Here is a 19,050-nt window from a genome sequence, read left to right as displayed (position 1 = left end):
AAATTTAAAACATAATTTCTTTTGCTTTTTTTAAAGTAAAACTATATGTGGATTAGACCACCAGTGGGGCTGAAGAACTCAACACTGTGCAGCAGGAGTTCCTGGCTTTCTTCCTTCCAACTGCAGGCTGCTCCTCAGAAAAAACTCCTTTGAACTCTTTCAACAGAGTTTTCCTTTTGATAATCCAGAAACTCAGACTTTGGCTTCCTTTGTGTCTCATGCATCAATTCCATCCACTTTCCATTCTCCAGAAATTTGCTCCAGAAGTCTTTAGTCCACAGATTGTTCTGTTCTCATTGTGATTATGGTCACACCGTGTGTGTGTGTGTGTGTGTGTGTGTGTGTGTACGTGTGCGAGCACACCTGTGAACTAGACATTGAACCCACAGGCACTTTATCCCTGAGCTAGATTCCCAGCCCTTTCTATTCTTTTTATTTTTTATTTTGAAACAGGGTCTCACTAAATTGCCAAGCCTAACCTCAAACCTGCACTCCTCTGCCTTTGCTTTTGGAGTCGCTGAGTTTAGAGGCATGTGCCATGACACCCAGCAACCAAGTAATTAAATAAAACAAACAAACATTAATGCAGTGGGATCTCAGAAGGAAGAGGGATCAAACACATGCCATTATTGCAAAGTCTTGGAAGAGAAGCTTTCTGTATTTTACAATCAGGAAGTAGGAACCAGCCGTAAAGCACCTAACTCGTGGCCCTTTCCCTCCAGTCTCTCTGATTAATTCACACTAGGGCAACGATGACAAAGGTTGTTGAATATGTGCTTCTCCAAAACACAGTGAATTTTCCTGGAACTCTTAAAACTTGAGTGTGTCTTGTGGCTTTCAAAATTTTTGCTCACATACCCCCAGATGAAATTTACAAAACTATGAATTTTCTTACTCATTTAAAAGACATCTATAATTTTTATGTTACTTTAAATATCTTCAAAAGATATCATTTCCAACATGTTGTGCCACTATCCTTTTAGAAAAAAGTTACATCATTCTTAAACATAATGGGCAAAATCGAAAGTGGCACAAATTTGGCAAAGATCAGCAAAAACATTTCTTCTAAGACCTGGAAAAATGTTCAAGAGAATATAAAACACAAACCTACCTCTGATGTATACCCTGCACTTGAAAATGTTCTGTTGCTCTACTAGAGGAAAGGCAGAAGCTGTTACATCCTTCCTCCTTGTAATTATTCAAATATGCATCTGAGACATGGGGGAAAGAGGGTGCGCATCAGACCCTGTCATACAGAGAAGATGACAATGCAGTGTGGCCTCCTTTAGCACAGTGTGTGACCTGCTTTCCATAGCTCTAATATGCCAAAGCCCTTCCACTAACTTGGTTTCTCTCCCGGGCCCTGTTTGCTGTTCTAGCTGTCATGGGAGGGCTAGTGTCTGTGAAATGCACAGGAAGTAGGAGAGGCAAAGTTCATAAAATAAAAGCAGCCATCATCCTACTACCCAGTGTACAATACATCTGCTTCTAATGCCATTTTCTACTTAGTAGAACTATGGACAAAACAGAAGGCACACAAAGCCCTACCCTGGGCTCAGATTATCTTGATTTAAGGAGAACACATTGATTAAAACACTTGTATTGCAAATTGTGCCTTTACTTGACATCCTGAAGTTTTTTGGGTTTTTGTTGTTGTTGTTGTTGTTTGCCAGAACATTGCATCACATTCAGATTCAAATTGGGTAAAGGGTAAGCCTTTCTTTTTAAATAGGGAGAAGGCCAAAATCCTTCTTAACTACAGGAAAATTTTAGGAAGCAAAGAAAGTGAAAATGTGGAAACTAATTCTTTAAAAATTAATGGGACCATCCACCCTTTGAAAATGCTCAGGTGCTCCACAGGGATAGATATAACTGAGCTTGAAGACCCAGCCTTCCTTCATTCAAACGAATACATCTTCTGGCAAGGAAGTGCAGGCATTGGTGGTTGCTGGAGGTGCTGGGGTTGTGGCTCAGTGGTAGAGAAGAGATGCTTGGGAAGTGGACCTATCTGACCACATCGTATAAGCTGACCCTCACTCTGTGTAGAAGATTTGCCTCACACACAGACAATGATTTACAGAGGCGTGGGACGAATCCTTTCTAGAGAAGGCCTTTGCTGGCCATCCCCAGGCCTGAAGAGAGCCAAGCCCAATCCCCATGCGGAAAGGCCTTTATTCTTCCATCCTGAGGATGTTTTTGCATCTCCCCAGGCACATCTGTAGGCGGTACACCCCTGTCATTCTTCCTGGTCAATTTTTACTCACAGAGATCTCAGTGCCTTCGATAACACCGACAAACATAGAGTGCATCGCAACTCAAGTATTCCCAAAAAAGCTTGTTTTCTAATAGCTTTAAGTCAATATTTCAGATGTTTCTGTACTATATTTACCATGTTTGCCACATTTGTGCACCCTATCTACTATCATTTTCTTTTTTTTTCCTCTAAATTCATCTTACTATTTTTTTTTTTTTTTTTTTTTTTTTTTGTACCAGGATTGAACCCAGGGGTACTTAACCCCTGAGCCACATCGCCAGTCCTTTTTTAAATTCTTAAATTCTGAGATAGGGTCTTGCTAAGTTGCTTAGGGCCTCACTAAATTGCTGAGGCTGGCTTTGAACCTGTGATCCTTCTCTATCTGGAATTACAGGCGTGCGCCACCACACCCGGTTCACTATATTATGGCTACAACTTTACTTTAGAAGGAAAACTGTTGATTCTCTAACATACCAAGTGCCTGGTCTTAGCCTGGATTCTCTGGAAATCAAAGCTAGAAAGAAAGTCCTGAGGGAAACCGTTTGTTTGAAAAATTGAGCCCAGTGATGCAGGACAGAGAGCAAGACAGGGAAGGAGGGAAAACCAGTGCGAGAAGCCTTGCCAGGCTGACCACCCTCAAAGCAGCAGGGACTCAACCCACCTGGGCCTTCTGGAAGCCTTGTGAAATGTCTCTCAGATGCTCCACCTGGAAGCTGCTACTATCTGTTTCCAGCCCCCTGTGGTCAAGTGAAGCCCCTGGGCACTGACTGCCCGCCATTGGAACCACACGCTGAGTGCAGAACTCCCAAGGGTCTCCCCATGCCAAGGTGACACAGAAGCTCTTGGTGGAGCCAGAAGTAGACTGTGAAAAGCACAGGCCCCTGTCAGGGGCTGTCAGGTTCTACCCGCAAACAGGTTCATGTTCCAGGATGGTCAGCTGCTTGCCCAGGGATCCTCCAGAATCCTACATAGAGGGGTACAGGGGTTGGGAGGTGGGTGGAGATCGGGGTGGGGGGCACAGAAATCTTCCTCACCCCACCCTTTGGTGCTATCACCTTGCTCACCGGAGGTGCACTCAGTCATAGTAGGGATAAATGGAAAACACCGTCCTACCAGGAGCCAGCTCTGTGAAGATAGTGGGGATGTAATGGTGTGGTGCAGTTAAGCGGTGGGGGCCTGCAGGGGGGAGTGTCTTTGAGCTGAGCACTCTCCAAAGAGCCCCCACTATGTATTGGGTAGATGATCATCTCTGCAGTGGCCTAACACGAGTGACTAGGAAGGAGTAACTCTGGCCATGAAAACAAAACTGGAGACCAGCACAGAGATGATGAACCCATAAATCTCCCCCAGCATTGCCCAAGCAAGGTTGGGCTGCCCCCTTCTCAAGATGGTGCCTCTCCTCCTCTCCCCATCCCCAGGTGCCCAGAGCCTTTGGTGCTTAGGTTTGCTAATTGGTGGTTAGGAGTGCGGCTGGGTGACTTGCCCAGGCCACACCCTCCCAAGAGGCTGCTGAGAGAGCAACAAAGCAGAGGAGCTTCTTCAAACCACCCTCTCCAGTCCCAGCATTGACTTGCATATTTATGAGTGAACTCAATCCTCTTCAGATAAAGGGAAGTTGGGAGGGGGAAATGCCACCTCCCTTGTGAGTGACTTGCCATTACTTGTAAGACAGCAAGAAGGGAACGTCACTGAAGCGGGGTGTCATCCTTTGACTTTTAACAGAAGAGAGGATTTTTTTCTCCATCAAGTAAGTACATTTACTATTATCTTACTATAGGGTAGCTTGGTAGAACTAGTTACCAACAACTTGACTGCTTTTGAAACAAACACACTCTTATACCTCCAGGACCCACGTTTGTCCCCAGAGGAGTCTTCTGGAGTCTCTTAGTCCCAAAGGAGTCTGTGGCTTCCCAACACCTTTAGGGAATCACTATCGGCATCCTGACCCACTGTTTTTAAATTTTTAAATTTCCTAGATGGTAGCAAATATTTGTGTAGGCTGAATTTGAATTTTTCATGTCAACAAAATTCTGGTGACTAAGTTCCTCCAGGCAGATCCTGGTTAAAATGAACTGTGGTTAATGAAACAATCTGGTATGGCTGAAATGTGAGCTCCATGGTGGCTCCCGAAGAGGAAAGCCACAAGTCTTCCAGTCCACGATGCACTGTGTTGCTAGGAAGAGGCTAAGGGGTGACAGTGGAGCAGAGCACTCGTTTTCATTTCTCAGTTTTGATGTGTTTACTGGGGGAAAAAAACCACTGCAGCCTGTTCATGTTACATACCACATGATGCGAATAAGCAATGTTTTCAGTGTTTCTTCTTTCCTCCCTTTTTTCTGGTAGAGTTTTCTGTTGATGGCTTATTGGCCCCTTCCGGACCCATCATCTGTGTGGTATTCAAGAATCGAGATGCTCGTTTTTCCTGTTAACATGTTGAGAAAGTTGTTTCATGACTTATGTCCCACCTTGGACACATGCAGCCCTGCTGGTTGCTCTTTGTCCAGAAAAGATCTGAGCTTTCCAGGGCTGTTAACTGATATTGAGGTCCTTAGAATACTCTGATGGTAACAAAGTTAAACACACCTAATACCTAGAAAGCCATTTCACAGAAGAACTGTGGTTGGTTCTTAGAACAGGCAAGATGACCGATCGAGGCCACCTCCTCACTGTTTCTCAACCTTTGCTTTCCCCTTAAGTCACGCCCTGGTTTAGAGGTCACTCAAGAGCTCTGATTCATTTTAGGTAGGTAATTGGAGGGTTTGAAACTCATGGCAGGCAGACTTTCTTTCCTGGGTGACTTGTACTCTTTTCTTTTTCAGTTTCTGGAAATAAATCCACAACCTTTGGAGACTCGAGGGCACTATCCATCCTCAACAGTGTGTGTGGGAATCATCACTCTCGAATCCTTTAAGTGGAACCTTTGAATCACCTTCTGCCTTTGCCCGGTGTGCACCTCCTGACCTCCTCTGTTGCCTTGTTCAACCAACCCCCTTTTGCATGCTAGGTGTTGCACAAGACCTCTTGGCTCCGAATCACTGGTTTTGGTTTTCCAACCTGAGCCTCTGCGATCATGGATTCCATACTGAGGTGGAAGACACTCACCAGGTTTTCCTGGCTCATGGTGGTGCTGGCTGCTCTTTTCCACTTCTCTTCAGGTAAGCAACTTTCAGGAACTTAACTAAGTCCTGACTTAATATCTCTGGGGTTAAGAGAAAGGTAGAGCTGTTCTCTGTGCTGCCCCTTCTGCCACCCTGTGAGCTAAAATGGATATTCACAGTGTTCCACATGATTTAGAGCTAAGAAAACTAGTTCAGGGAGATTGTTAGATTTGCCTATGATCACACAGCAAGTTAGAGGCCAGGTTAACCCAAGATTCCAGACATTCAAGGAGGAGATGGGGAGTGTGTGTTTTGTTGCTGTTGTTGTTGCTGTTGTTTTGTGGGGATTTTTGGTACCAGAAATTTAATCCAGAGGTGCTTTTCCACTGAGCCACATCCCCACCCCTTTTTAAAATTTATTTTGAGACAGGGTCTCACTAAGTTGCTTAGAGCCTCACTAAGTTGCTGAGGCTGGTTTTAAACCTGAGATCCTCCTGCCTCAACCTCCCAAACCCCTGGGACTACAGGTGTGCACCACTACGCCCAGACAGGGTATGTTATTTTAACAAAACCATGAAGCCAATTCCAAAGGCTAGTTTAGAACTGTGTCCTCTTCAATGAATACTAGATGTTAATTTGCATGTTGTGATGTTCCAGGGTGTTGGCCTTGACAATTGGTTTCCAAAATATATTGCTGTGATTGAGCTCGTCTGATATGTTCTGCCTCAAAAATTGGAACAACAATAATCTCTTCAACTGGCAGGGGCAGGAAGAATTGTTGAGGAATAGAATCTTCTTAAGGTTGAATCTTTCTCTTAATATTTATTATTGTGCCTTGTGGATTGATACCTTTGTCAACATTGGCATCTGACATTAAGAGATTTCAGAATTAGCACCAAATTATTATTAGCAGCAAATTATTTAGTTATTTTTATTTACTTATTTATTTTTTAATTTTGGTACCAGGGATAGGCCCCAGGACTCATAACCACTCAGTCACAACATCCCCAGTCCTTTTTAATTTTTTTATTTTGAAACAAGACCTCACTAAGTTGCCTAGGACCTTGCTAAATTGCTTAGTCTGAGTTTGAACTTCTGATCCTCCAGTCTCAATATCCTGAGATGCTGGGATTACAGGTGTGTACCACTCTTCCCAGCTTCAGTTATTTATAATTGATAACATAAGTACTGCATGTGTGCTGTAGAATTTTTGGACTTCTAGGGGATTTTTTTTTTTTTTCAGCTCAGGTGATCTTGGGTTCAGGGGAGGCTATCAAGAAGAGTGGGGCTCATCCCACCAAGAGGACAGTTCTGACTTTCTTAGAAAACAAAAGATATGCTTCCTATGGAGTTGCACACACCCTCTTCTCAAAAGTAGAGAGACTTGGGTGCCCTCATGGTTTGCCAGTCTTCAAAGCTCTATCAAAGGTCATTGTCATAAAGCTTCTCAGCTAAAGTAATGCCCAGAATCCCCAAGTGTGAGAGAGGGGGGAGGGGAGGGAAGAGAAGCAGGCCACACAGATGACCTGATGGCATTGGTGGTAATGTTCAGTTTTCTGCCCTGGGTTGCAAGACTTGCTGTTTTACACCATCGCAAAACCAAGAAAACCATGGTTTACATTTCACAGTTTACATATCAGATTTTGTATATATTTGATGGTTATATTACCTTTCCAAGAATTGCAAAGTTATAATTTTCTTCTGGGAAGTTGGGGATGCATTCCCAATCTAGAGTCTTAAACCCAGAAATAGGGATGAGGAGAGAGAACACTAAAAAAAGAGAAAGAAAGAAACCCAAAAGAAAAGCTTAACCAAGACTTTGGTAATGGTCTCAGAAAAATGAATCAGAAGCAAACAGAAGAAAGGCTTTGAGTTTAAGTTTCACTGTTGCGAAGTCAACAAACCCATTCGTGAACATCTTAGGTCTGAACATACTTTGTGCCAAGTGGGCCATAGAAGGTGAGCCTGGCTAGAATTCCTGTTCTCCAAGAGGTTTGAATATATTAGTTGGGAAGATGAAACTAACCATGCAAAGCAAGCAAAGACCAGTAAGGTGCTGGGTCTTGACTGAAAAGCCAGGATCTGGGAAGGAGGAGCCAGGGTGGCCTGGATCAGTGGGAGCAGGTTTGACAGAGGATGGGTGTCGGTGGGGATAATTGTTGGAGAGAGGGTTCTGGGCAGGAAAACAGCCTGGACAAAGGCACCAAGATGAAGGGCACTGGTGTGACGATTCATTATTTTGTTTAGTTATTTAATTCAATGAACAATGGGCATCTCCTATGTACAGGATAATTTTCTTGGACAAATTGTGAGCACATTGGTCATGGCCCTAGCCTTCATGGAATTTACAGTCATTGGGAGGAAGAAGAGGAGGAATTCAATAATCACTGCGCTGAATGTGTGACCAATAGAGATGAGTGCTTTGAAGGCAAGGCGCAGGCGCCATCAGAGGAAGTGCTGGTTTCCCCTGTGAAAGGAACTGCAGAATGAGGAGGGACCTGCCTAGGGACAGTGGTGGAGCAGGTCACAACTGGGAGGGTGCCAAACCCAGGCCCTTCAGGACTTGCAGACCCCAGGAATCACTGTTATTTGCACAGCACTGGGAGACCATGGAAGAGTTTTAGGCAGGAGAATGTCATGGTCCATCCTGGTGCTGTTACTCGATTTATGCGTCTTAATCACCAGGAGGTCTTGTTAAAAGTGCAGTTTCTAGCACAGGGAATTTTTTAGAGAAGTGAAACTATTTTCAAAATACTACAATGATGGTTGTAAGTCATTATATATATTTTTAAACCCATTGAACATAAACCACCAAGAGTGAACTCTTAAGTGAACTGTGGACTTTGGGTGATAATGATGTGTCAGCATCGGCACTTGGACTATACCCACTGTTCCACTCTGATGTAGGATGCTGACGGTAGGGGAGGCTATGAATGTGTGGGAGGGGGTCCATGGGGAACCTCTATATTTTCCACTCACTTTTTCAGTGAACCTTATGCTCTGAAATATAAAGTCCATTTAAAAATTTTATTTTAAGTGCTGTTTCTTTTTAGGTGGGTCTGGGAGAGGGGCTGAGGTTCTGCATTTCTGATGAGCACTCAGGAGATGTGATGCTACTGGACCATGTATTTCTAGTTCCAGTAGTAAGTCTGAAAATGACACTTTAAAAAAATTACCGGAGTAGCCGAAGCATAAACAAATGACATGTAGGACAGCCCCAGTGATTGTGAAAACACGACTGGGAGGGCTCTTTTAGCAGCTGACAGCATGTGATGATGAATTTGGTGAAAAGAATGGAGTCAGGGAACTGGACGGATGGATGGTGTGTGATGTGAAGCTGGTGAAGGCTTACCTGACTGGAGCATGGGTATAAGTTGTCCAGACTGTGGAGACGCGATGAGCTAGCGTGTGTCAGGGCAGGGGTGTGCGCACTGGGCTCTCCTCTCAAGTCCTGGGTCGGGAGGCCACACCGTGGCAGGAGACCTCCCCCTCTAGACTGACCCCACAGCCATCTACACCCAGGGTGAGAGAGCCTCCTTCCTGTGTAAGAGGGGACCCCGCGGGGCTCCTCTCTACCTCCAGGTTGTAGGCACTGTCTCTGGGGGCAGAAATGTCTGACAGCACTCTGAAAACTGGTGGCTGTAAGGCAGAGGTGGAGCAGGTCAGCTGCCAACATGGAAGCTTTCCCTTCAGAGCTGGGTCCCTTAGGGGAGGCTCAACGCTAAGAGGTGGGAAAGGCCTCCTCCAGGAGCGGGCCAGGGACACAAGAAGAGCATTAGCCTGGAAGTCTATGGTGTGAAAAACACTGCTAGAGGAAAGGAGAATGCCCCCAATGTGCCAGCACTAAGAGAATACCCCCGACAGCCACGTTGCTGTCACAGTGCTGCTGGCCAAGGGGCCCATGAGTGATGATTTTTGCCTTTATTGCCCTGATAATAATTGTTCAAGTGCCTCAGCATGTTAAAAAAAATATACAAATACTATTTAGAAAGAGCAGGAACCGCGGGGAGGTAAGGATTGAATTTGTACAGAGTGTGTGAGCTGGGTCTCAGCAGGAGAGAATGTCAGGAGCAATGTGGAAAGTCTCAAATCTGCCAACTGCTGGAGGCCAGATACTTCTTCTCTTCCTTGTTGCCTGCACCCAGCCCAGGGCTGACTCCAGCTCTGTTGGTGCTGGTTCACTTAATCAGAAATTTTGAAGTGTCTAAAAATGTCATTTTCATAGGAAAAGGTCTGCACAGACTCTCAGCAGTAGAATCTCCAGATGGTAGATAATGGGTGACATCTATGCGTTCTGTATCTTTCATTCTTTCTAAATTTAATGTGTGACTTTTTTTTAATAGTTAGGGAAATTGTTTATTTAACAAGCACATTTAAGTCTCAGTGAGATAATGTACATCACATCACTTGGTGAATTTGAAGATGCTATGTCCAGCTCTTGTTCCCCTTCTCCGTTAGGAAATGTGGTGACGTGGCACTCAGACCCCTGCCCAGGGATTTGGGGACCAAGGCAGACTTGATCTGCTGCTGTGCTTGAACTCCCAGAGGGGCACTGTGGTCCAGCCACAGCGTCAATCCTGTAGGGAGGGGTTAAGAAGTTGTAGGTCTTTCTAGATTGGGTTCTTTCTTCCTTCTTTCCTTCTCTCTCTGTCTCTCTTTTTCTCTTTTTTTGAAGATATGCATTATTTTATTACTACTATATCCCCCAATTTTCCCTGAAATTTTCTGCAATTACATAAAATTCGCCAGTTTGAGGTGTATAAGTCAGTGGATTTTAGTGATTGACAATCTTATGAAACTGTCACCACTAATTCCAGAGCATTTCCATCACCCCCCAAAAAACCCTGTACCCATCGGCAGCCACTCCCCATCCCCCTCTCACGGTGACCACTAATCAACTTCTGTCTCAAAGAATTTGCCTGTTCTGGATATATCTTAGAAATGGAATCATACAATGTGTGGTGTCTTCAAGTATCATCCACACCATAATCTATATTCAAACATTTGTTCTTATAGCTAATAATAGTCCATGGAAGACTGAGTTTTAGAGGAGCACTATTTGTCTAAAACTGGTGGACTTTGAGTTTGTTGGCTGACAGCTTCTCTCCTGGGGGATTAGTGGTCAGGAATTGAAGTGGCAGGAAGGTGACAAAGACAGGGTCTGGGGCTAACACTGCTGAGTCCTCCGTGTGCCACACAGGAGGGCACTTTGCACACATTCACCAGGAAAGGTGAGCAGAGTTGCCTTCTGTATCTGTCTTCTCTCCCCTGTTCCCTCACAGACTCTGTCCCCATCTGACTGCTGCTGGGTACAAGTGAGCAGATGGGTCCCCTAAACCAGCTGTGGACTCTTGACTCAGTGCCTGGGTCAGGCAGTTACCACAAGTCTATCCTGGGTGTGGTTCAACATAGCAAGCCTCAGTCATGAGAATGGCTCCATTGAAGATCTATGCAGCATAGCTGAGCCAGTAATCTCAGCAGCCTGTGAAGCTGCGGCAGGAGGATCACAGGTTTGAAACCAGCCTCAGCAATTTAGTGAGGCCCTAGGCAATGTGGCAAGATCCTGTTTCAAAATAAAAAATAAAAATGCCTAGGGATGTGGTTCGGTGGTTCAGCACCCTTGGGTTCAATCCCTGGCCCATAAAAACATAAATAAATAAATAGATCTATGTAGCATCTTACAGTGAAGAAAATGCTTTCCAACTGGTGTTATGATCACTGTGATGATTATGTGAAACAGGGAAGATAGTATGCCCATTTTACAGAAATGATATCCAAGGCCCAAAGAGATTAACAGACTTGTTCATTGCCTAGCCATGCATTCAGGAAGTATTTTTGGAGCACGTAGGAGGTCAGACCATTAGCTGGAGACAAGTTTGAAGAGAAATAAATCAGGGCAAGAGACTAAAGAGGGGCAGGACCAGGAGTAGAGAGCTGCTGGGAGCATCAGAGAAGGCCTCTCCCACAGCTGGACACCAGGGCAGACCTGAATGAAGTAAGCCCCGGGCCATGCGGATCTCTGGGCAAGACTGTGTTTCCTGTAAGTCTTGGGTGGTGGGAGGAGTTTTCCACACAATGTGTCATTTAAGTCTTCAGCCTACTGTGTTTGGTGATGTTGCAATTCCTGAGAGTGTAAAATGGCGTTCATACCAGAGTGAGATTTCAGTTCCCTGTCTTCCCTTCAGAGTGCCGGCAAAACCTTTCGGAAACGTTTCAACCGCTTTCTCATTACTCCGCGTCTACGTGGAATGGAGTCTCTGAGAAGGGGGGCCAGGTTCCTGTGGGAATTTCCAAGTTGCCCAGAAGATCTTTTTGTTCCTCTTTTTTGTCTGGTTCTTCCTCAGCACCAGTGCTGGCGAGAAGAGGCCCTCGGCTGGGTATGTCGAGCGGCCCATTGATGGTGCACCATGACCTTTAGAGACCCACGCTTCTCCTCCGATGGCTGGACAAAAACTCCTTAGAAACTGTCATTGAAATGAGAGAGATTCACTTTCAGTTATGATTTCTCTTTTGCTCACGTCACACATGAGAATCAGGTAGAAACACCGGATTCTTTTTGGGTGGGAACGAGCAGTTCAGCAGAGAAAGACCCCATTATTTGAGACCCAAAAAGACTGAGCTTTCTTTTTTTATGATGTTATAGCAAGACCAGCGTTCTCTATATCTGACATGACCCCTGAGTGACATAAAAGGAACCAGAGGCTTGAACTGGGTAAGCAGAGGGGGAGAGAAAAAAGGAAACTTACAGAAGACCTCCTATGTCCTTGGGATTTTTCTATTTGTAGCATTGAATTGAGTTAGATTTTACTGTGATCCTGAGGGGTGGGTATCATGCCCACTTTCTAGTTGAGGAAGCAGATCAACCAGCAAATGGTGGAGCTGGGACTAGTCAGTGGGGATGTATAGTCCATGCCCCTTCTACATGCCATTTTGCTTCCCCCATGTCCCTAAGAGTGTTCAGGTTGTAAGCTCACGGCCCACAAACGACAGAGGCAAGAGACAGGGAGCAAACCTCGGATCAGCAAGTTTTCCTTTATTCTGCAGTGAAGTCCATCAATCAGGCACTGAAGGGCCCATTTTCTGAGTATGGAGATGGCCCCCCAGGTTACAGAAGGAGTCTGGGTTTTTATAGTTTCATTGGAGACTGTGGATGTGCAGTTTGGACAGTCAGAGGCTCGTTGTACAGGTTAAAACTTTAACTTAGGAGGGTTGTTGTAAAAAGGTTGAAAAGCAGTATTATCTGGGGAGATAGGAGTCCAGATCCCGAGGGAGGAGTACTCAGATCTTGTCCATTGCTTTTCTTTCTCTGGGATCCATTGTTTTCCTAGGGTTTCAATATTTGCTGTGCCTCCATTTAGAGCTAATTTGCAATGGGGGAAGGTCAAAGTCCAGAGCCCAGCATTTCAGTATTTGCCTCCTTCCTGGGGTTGGGAATAGGTAAATGCTTGCTTTTGGTGGAGATGCTGGGGATGAACCTGGGAAGGGATGAAAGTTTACTTTATCCCCTCAGGGCCCATTGTTATTGGGAAAGGGTGCACTGGGAGAGGTTTAGCTAATTTCCCCTCCCTCCTCCTGAGCCACACTGTCCCTCCATTTTTCTTGGGGAGCTGTCTTGTAGGAATATTATTTTCCATAATCCTTCACAGGTTGTATGTACCTTGACCTTTAGCTATTGTATCTTCACTATGAAGTTGCTTCCCTCAAGTTTATCTCTTCATTTCCTCCCCTTTCAATTATATTCCCTAAAGTGGGGATGGCATGTTCAGGGCAGTTACTAGAAAGGGAAGCCTGAGCTCCTTCTGAGTTACCTCACTTTGCTATGTAAATACCTACTGTCAAAAAACCCTCTTCCTAAACCCCATGGTGGAGCCACATCCAGTCTGGTGGAGGCCTGAGTGTGGCAGTGGTATGGAAAGGTGCTCGGGCCCTACCAGCCTGCTTTCTAAGGAAAGGGAAGACCTGAAAATGAGGCCCCAAACAGCCTTCACAGAAGGATCTGGGTGGCCCTGGGGCTGTGGGACTCTGGGACAAGGAAAGCCCAGCAAGACCCAAGACCATGTGAACACTCTGGGTCGAGGGGGCTTGTTCCAAGATCTTGGGCTTTAGAGGGACACTTTCAGGTCCTGTACAGTAGAGGAAGAGTGACCATACTTTCTGAACCAAAAATCAGAAATATAGATTGACAGGGAATTTCATGCCATCCATGAGGGCTGGGAGCTAATAGAGAGAGGGAGTCTGGACACTGGCATGTTGGTATTTCAAGCATTTGCTGATGGGGGAAGGGAGCTAAATAATTAAAATGGCATCCTCAGAGAAAATGCAAGCTATAGGGTAAATGAATGCTGGATGCAGATAGCCAAGAGCAGTAATGCAGGAGAGGATCCATTTAGGGCAGCTGAAGCGGGGAGAAACAGTCCCCAGGGTGACTGGACCGTGTCTGGTAATGAGGACAACTTCAGTCTATATCCAGGGGGCCAACCCAGGCATGGAAGGAAAAGGGCTCTTTCTTAAAGCAAAACAGCTTACAGTTAGGTGGCAGTGCCAGGACAGGGTGGGGACAGTGTTGACTTACTACTCATCTTGAAACTCAGGCCTAAAACTGGGGAAATCAATAAAGAGAATGTCTTGAAAGGCTGGGACCGGAAAGACATAGATGTGTGCAACTGGAGCCATTTCAGTAATTAGGCATCCCGGGTTCATCCCTGGTGCCAAAAAACAAAACAAAACAAAACAAAAAACCTAAATCAGCCAAAATAAAAGAAGCAGGGGTGCTGGGGTTGTGGCTCAGAGGTACAGCACTTGCCTAGCATGTGTGAGGCACTGGGTTCAAGTCTATCAACATCTAAAAAAAGAGAAAAGGGAAGAAAAGAGGTGGAATCAAGGTGTGTTATGAGATGACAGATGAAGGCATTATTCCTAGACAAGTCAGTGACGTTACATGAGACAGAGTCTTTAGCTCACCTGATGTGCATAAAAACTCTATCCTTGGATTCTCCCCTGGTTACAAGATTAAATGAGTGTGTGTTTATGTGCAAAAATGGACGTGTGCAGCACTGTACCACATACAGTGGGAGGAGAGGGTGTGTAGAAGAAATGAGAGGGAAAAGCGGGGACTCCAGTGGTTCAGTCTTTACAGAGAGAATATTCCTTGCTTCTCAGTGCAGTGGCACTTCAAAATCACCTAAGCTAGTGACCAGGGAACAGAGATAAGAAGGAGGCCTTCTGTAAGTGGGTTTTTTGGTGTTTTATGTTTGGGTGCCATGGCACACACCTGTAATCCCAGCCACTACGGAGCCTGAAGCAGAAAGATCACAAGGTCAAGACTAGGAAGCCTCAGCAACTTAGTGAGTCCCTGACTTATCATAAAAATTAAAAGAACTAAGGACTGGGGGTACACCTCAGTGGTAAAATTTCCCTGGGTTCAATCCCCAGTACAAAAAAGTAAAAAGAAAAAAAAAAAAAGAAAGAAAAAAAGAAAAAGGGTATCGCTTATTCTAAAAAGGGTGTTACTTTGGCCATAAAGAAGACTTTTTGGTATTTTTTCTTTCTTTGTTTGTTTTCAGTGCTAGGGATTGAATCCAGGGCCTTAGCTTGATTACTGTGCATTCTAACACTGAGTTATACCCCTAGCCCTCATGAGTGTATTTCTCCCCCTCCTTTTCCTCCTCTGTCTCCTCCTTCTTTTTCGTCTTAGGGTCTCACTATGTTGCCCATGCTGGCCTTGAACTCCTGGACTCAAGGGAGCCTCCTGCCTCAGTCTCATGAGTAGCTAGGACTGCAGGCACAGATTATCACACCTAGCAGATAGTGTAAAGTAGATAACGCAAATACAGTTGATTCTCGTTTTTCAGAGTAATGATGTTCTATAAATTGCCATAGCAGGGTGGGGATGTGGATCAGCAGTAGAGTACTTGCCTAGTATGCACAAGGCCGTGGGTTCAATCTCCCACACAAAAGAATTTCCATGACCACTGCATTAGCAAATACTGAACTGAACCACTGCTCCTAAGAGAAATGCTGGGTTAGGTTCCAGTGAGCCTGTGGTAACAGCACCATCATCAACTCATTAGCTCTTGTTTCATAGCATTTCCGTTGAAAGACCCCTTATTGAACATATATTGTTGGCTCATTAACATTGGATTCCCAGCCAGCAGCACTATTACCCAAGTCCAAGGGAAGCTTACTTCACACATTTTTTTAATCTGTAAGGTACAGCACAGCCTCTTGAGCTTAGGGATACCAGACAGCACTTCTTTCTGCACTATGTTTTGGGGTCATTTGACGAGGAAGTGGAACTGGGGATTGATCTCAGGGGTGCTTTACCACTGAGCTACATTCCTAGCCCTTTTTATTTTTTAATTTTGAGACAGGGTCTTGTTAAGTTAACTGAAGGTCTCGCTAAGTTGCTGAGGCTGGATACTGGGGATAGAGCTTAGTGGTATAGCACCCCTGGGCTCAATCCCCAGTAAGGAAAAAAAATTAAAAATAGAATTACCATATGATCCAGCAATTCTGCTTTGGGTATGTATCCAAAAGAATTGAAAACAACATCTTGAAGAGATATTTGCGTGCCCATGTTCATAATAGCACTATTCACAATACATAGCCAAGAGGTGGAAGAAACTAAGTGTCCATTGACAGATGAATGGATTAACAAAATGTAGTTTGTATATTTAGTGAGATATTATTTTCATTCCTCAAAAGGTAACAAAGTCTTGTCATGTGACATGACATGTGTGAACCTTGAGGGCATTATGCTTATTGAAATAAACCAGCCAAAAGGACAAAGATCGTATGGTCCCACTTATATGAGGACAGTAGTCAAATCCATAGAAGCGAACAGTGGAATGGGGGTTACCAGGGCAGAGGGAAAGGGGAAGGGTGGTGGTGTTTAAGGGGGACAGAGTTTCAGATCTGCAAGATGAAACATTCCGGAGATCTGTTTCACAATGTATGACTATACTTAACACTACTGAACTGTACACTTCAGAAGGGCCACCATGGTAAGTTTTATGTATATGTTTTTTTAACCACAATAAAAATAATGAAAAGAAAAAAAAAAAAAAAGACATTGGGAAACCAACAAACAAAACACCAAGCTGGATTCTCTCATCATGCTTTGTCACTAGATAACAACAATCTGAGTTCTGTTGCTGTCTGCTCATGTAGGACTCTATGTTTAATAAAATAAATCTTCGTTGCATTTGTCTCCCCTTAGGCATTAGCGTGGTGACCAAGGCAGTTCAAGGCATGGCAGCACTGTCCTGTAATTACAACATCTCTGTTGACGAGCTGTCAAGAGTTCGCATTTACTGGCAAAAAGAAAACAACATGGTGCTGAGTATCATATCTGGGAATGTGCAAGTGTGGTCCCAGTACCAGAACCGAACCTTCTCTGACATCACTAACAACCTCTCCCTGGTGATCCTGGCCCTGCGCCTGTCAGACAGGGGCACATATACCTGTGTGGTTCAGAAGACTGAAAAAGGGTCTTTCAAAGTGGAACACTTGACTTCAGTGATGCTGTCTATCAAAGGTAGGTGGTTTTTTCCTAGGCGGATAGATCCTTCCCCCATCCCAGTTTTTTGTTTGTTTGGTTGGTTTTTTAATTGGTACTCAACCAGATTCCCTATGGCCTTTTTTTTTTTTTTTTTTTTTTAAGGCAGATGGATTCTTAATGCCCTAAAAGAAACACACCTATTGTTTCAAGTGTAAATTTTACCAAAAAGGGATTTATCTTATTTCCTTTCCTTCTTAGGGTCACATCTCCAGGTCTCTAGTACACTCTCATTGATTTCTCAAGATGGAAATATCCATTAGTGTGCATTTCTTGTACTTTGACAATCCAAAGTCATGGCAATCATCCTGGGCACTATAATGGCTTGAGATGCCTTCTGAATCACAGGCAGGCATCTTTGTTTTGGTGTAACTGTGCTATTAACTGCACCTGAGCCAGCAACAGGTGCCCATAGCACCATGTTGGGAAAGAGAAAAGAGCAATGCAGGCAGTTTTCAAATTGTATCTCAACACCTCATACTATGGCTATCTTACTATTATCATCTAACATTTTCAGAATGATAACTTACAGAATATTTGAAACTCCCATGTAGCAGTCACTCCTGTGAAGTTAAATGTTAGAGAATTGGATGGATAAGTTGTTCCTGCCACAGAAGCCCTATTGAAACACTTACTGTGAAGGATGAATATTGCTGATGTTCCTTGGTCACAGGTCCTACAGGATACTGATCCAGCCTGAGCCCTTGCTGAGAAATGATAGCCTCGGTCATTTCCTCACAAGTGAAATTCAAACAATTCTTTTACTTTCTGGGCACTTGAGGCTTTTGTGAAAACTGAACCTTATACTTACTAAAGCATAATAATTAATCTTGATCATAGATGATTTCTGGAGTTTCTTAGTGAATTCCCCACTGTTCTTCCCTGTTTCTGTCATTAGCTATGAATCTTTTTCTGTGGCATTCAGATCACACCCAAAACTTAGGGGGTAAGCCAGGTTCATGGAATTATCTTACACCTCACGCTGTATTCTCTGCTCATGTTTGGAGCAAATGGTTATATGATGATGTGATCTGAGGAGGATTAAAAAACCCACCCTTTCCAAAATGTATTAATTCCTGGAATGCCCATCTTTATAGCATTCCTGAGAGTTTCACCATTTCCTCCAGAAGAACCCAGTTAAAAGTGAAAATGTGTGACCTGTGGGAGGTGGCACCGCAAACATACTAACCTGCATGCTAGTTAATTATATTAGGCACAAGGTCCTCTAACAGAATGTCCAAAGAGAAGCAGAGTCAAGCCAGAAAAGACAAAGAAGTTCGGGTGAGGTAGCTCACACCTGCAATTCCAGTTGCTCAGGAGGCAGAGGCATGAGGATCTTGAGTTCAAAGCCAGCCTCAGCAACTTAGCGAGATCTTGTCTCAAAAAAAAACAAAAACAAAAACAAAAAAACTGGGGATGTGGCTGGGTTCAATCCCTGGTACCAAAAAAAAAAAAAAAAAAAAAAAAAAAAAAGATAAAGAAGACTGGGCGTGGTGGTGCATGCCTGTAATTCCAGCGACTTGGGAGGCTGAGGCAGGAGGACCACAAGTTCCAGGCTGGCCTTGGCAACTTAATGAGACCCCATCTTAAAATAAAATAAAAAACTTGGAATGGAACCACACACTCCTCAGTTATACCCAAAGGACTTAAAGTCAACATACTGCAGTGATGTAGCCACATCAATGTTTATGGCAGCTCAAATCACAATAGCTAAACTATGGAACCAACCTAGATGTCCTTCAATAGATGAATAGATAAAGAAACTGTGGTATATATACACAATGGAATATTGCTCAGCCTTAAAAAAATGAAATTATGACATTTGCAGGTAAATGGATGGAGCTGGAGAATATTATGCTAAGTGAAATAAGCCAATCCCAAAACACCAAAGGCTGAATGTTTTTTTCTGATAACATAGATCAGCATGATAGATGCTGATCCCTAATGGGCCAGGGGAGGTAGGGACGAATGGAGGAACTTTGGATTGTGCAGAGGGGAGTGAAGGGAGGGGAGTGGGTATAGGGGTGAGAAGGGTGGTGATATGAGACAGACATTATTACCCTATATACATGTATGATTACAGGACCGGTGTGACTGCACCGTGTACAGCCAGAGGAATGAGAAGTTGTGCTCCATTTGTG

General features: G+C 44.2%; 1 protein-coding gene across 2 annotated transcripts in view; it reads left to right on the top strand.

The window, feature by feature from the left end:
- The first annotated feature begins 3,846 nt into the window (after positions 1–3,846).
- Positions 3,847–19,050, top strand: part of CD80 (CD80 molecule) — a 31,765-nt gene continuing 16,561 nt past the window's right edge. The window contains exons 1-3 of one of the 2 annotated variants that reach the window (XM_079155349.1): positions 3,847–4,001; positions 5,074–5,409; positions 16,571–16,888. In XM_079155349.1, the coding sequence (XP_079011475.1) occupies positions 5,325–5,409; positions 16,571–16,888 (403 nt within the window). In that variant the 5' untranslated portion in view covers positions 3,847–4,001; positions 5,074–5,324. The remainder of the gene's footprint in view (positions 4,002–5,073; positions 5,410–16,570; positions 16,889–19,050) is intronic. The other variant, XM_079155348.1, reaches the window with a different exon arrangement.

The sequence above is a fragment of the Sciurus vulgaris genome, assembly GCF_902686455.1.
Source record: "Sciurus vulgaris genome assembly, chromosome: 10".
NCBI classification, from domain to species: domain Eukaryota; kingdom Metazoa; phylum Chordata; class Mammalia; order Rodentia; family Sciuridae; genus Sciurus; species Sciurus vulgaris.
This window is presented reverse-complemented; position numbering and strand designations above follow the sequence as displayed.